At 46.6% G+C, this 1,894-nt stretch overlaps 1 protein-coding gene across 1 annotated transcript; it reads right to left on the bottom strand.

Annotated features, from left to right (window-relative positions):
- Positions 1-500: 500 nt before the first annotated feature.
- KCNJ6 (potassium inwardly rectifying channel subfamily J member 6) lies at positions 501-1,632 on the bottom strand. The gene has a single exon (XM_049627856.1). It carries the CDS (start codon positions 1,568-1,570, stop codon positions 623-625), a length of 948 nt encoding a protein of 315 aa, XP_049483813.1. The 5' UTR covers positions 1,571-1,632; the 3' UTR covers positions 501-622.
- Between the last annotated feature and the right edge of the window lie 262 nt (positions 1,633-1,894).

Genomic DNA, 1,894 nt, shown 5'->3' with positions numbered 1-1,894 from the left:
TGAGAACAGATCGTTTTCCCGAGAACGCGTCAACGATCAGCCATTAACAGCAGAAGGGTCAATAGGATTGTGATGAACGGATCTTCAATTTTTTCCCCCTTTCCTGTTAGGATTATTTACTGCAGTAATTATATCAGCTGGGGGTTCAGCAGGTAGAGTATACAGAAAGACACCCAGCTTTCACTTGATATCAAAGAACAGCCAGGGCCCCGGGTCTTGCAAATGGCTCTCAAAGAAGGGGTGTAATTGCACTTTTATTAAAGCAATTTGTCAGCCTTCCTTTGAAAGGCTAAACTTTTTCCTCTTGGCTTGCTATTAAATCACCTCAAGTATTTAAATCAGGTAATGTTTTAGAGCCATTTAAAAGCGCTTCAGAGACAGATAAGATTTTAACTTACAGAAACACTTGGAAATTTAAAATATAGTACGTAGTGCTTTCAAAAATTACTTATTAGTTTATTCTCCAAAAGCTTTTAAAAAGCTAAATGGTTAGACTTCTTGGTGGCTACACGAGGTTAGAGGACACAGAGATATATATACTATGTCATGAAACGAGGGGGTGATATCGATAGTGAGGGAGGTTCAGTTTTTCATATTTCATCATAAATAAGTCAGGGCCAACTCACAAAGAGCGTTGATCCCACAGATGCCCCAGCATGGAACACGTCTTACCTGTAGCCTCCACCATTCCTTCTAGGATGACCACAATTTCTAGCTCCTCTTTGGGCAGCTGGGCTTTGGAGATCTCCCAGAAAGGACTCTGTTGGTTGATTTCGTGGCTGATGATGAGTGGCGACACCAGAAATAGACGGTCATCCCCGGTGTAATACCCTACATTGATATCTGTTTGGTTCAAGGGGATGAACTCACCCTCTGAGGTCTGTTTGGATTTGATCAACTTGGCTCGGATGGAAGCCTCTACGATGTGGGAATTCCTAAGATCCCCTACTCGGAACATCAGGCACAGTTTTCCATCCCGCATGGAGATCACCGCATGGGTGGAAAAAACCAGGGTCTCTGCCCTCTTCTTGGGTTGTGATATTTTTACAAACATGCATCCCACCATGAATGCATTGACGATGGACCCCAGCACAGATTGAATTAAGAGGAGAATAATTCCCTCTGGGCACTTGTCTGTGATGACCCGGTAGCCATAACCGATGGTGGTTTCTGTCTCTATCGAAAATAAAAAAGCAGAGACGAACCCGTTGAGGTTGGTGACACAGGGAGTCCACGAGGGGTCCTCTATGTGGTCCATATCTCCTCGGATGTATGCGATTAGCCACCAGATCATCCCAAAAAAGAGCCAAGTCACTGTGTAAACCATGACGAAAATCAACAGGTTGAATCTCCACTTGAGATCCACTAAGGTGGTGAAGATGTCGGTCAGGTAGCGATAGGTCTCCCTCACGTTGCCATGATGGACGTTGCACTTTCCGTCTTTCCTCACGTACCTCTGGATTTTCCTTTTGGTCCGGTCTCGGCTGATGTGTCTTGGCAGGTCGTCCCTGGCCTGCTTAGGCAACTTTGGCTGGTGAATGGCCACAGGGCTCTCAACATCCTGGTCCATGGAGTCGCCCTCCAGGACGTTAGCTGGTGGTTTGGAGGAAAGAAAAGAAAAGTTGAATGAAATTCTGGTTCTTTGGGGGTCACGGAAACCACACTGTGTACGGTACACGGCATTCGTGTAGTTATTACCAGAGTAGATGAAGCCATTTTCATTTGGCATCTCTGGGTGGGCCTTTGGTTGACCTGGAGTCCTGTGCCCTGCCATCTAGCTTGTGTAGGTACCCCCTCACCCTTCCCACCGGGACCGAGCTTACTGCTGTGAAACTGTCTCCCTACCAGCAAGTTCTAAGAGCCAGCCCCTCCGTGGGATGCCTTCCCACGTGGC

This window comes from Panthera uncia, chromosome C2 (genome assembly GCF_023721935.1).
Source record: "Panthera uncia isolate 11264 chromosome C2, Puncia_PCG_1.0, whole genome shotgun sequence".
NCBI lineage: Eukaryota > Metazoa > Chordata > Mammalia > Carnivora > Felidae > Panthera > Panthera uncia.
The sequence above is the reverse complement of the archived record's forward strand: the minus strand, read 5'-3'. Positions and strand labels throughout refer to the sequence as shown.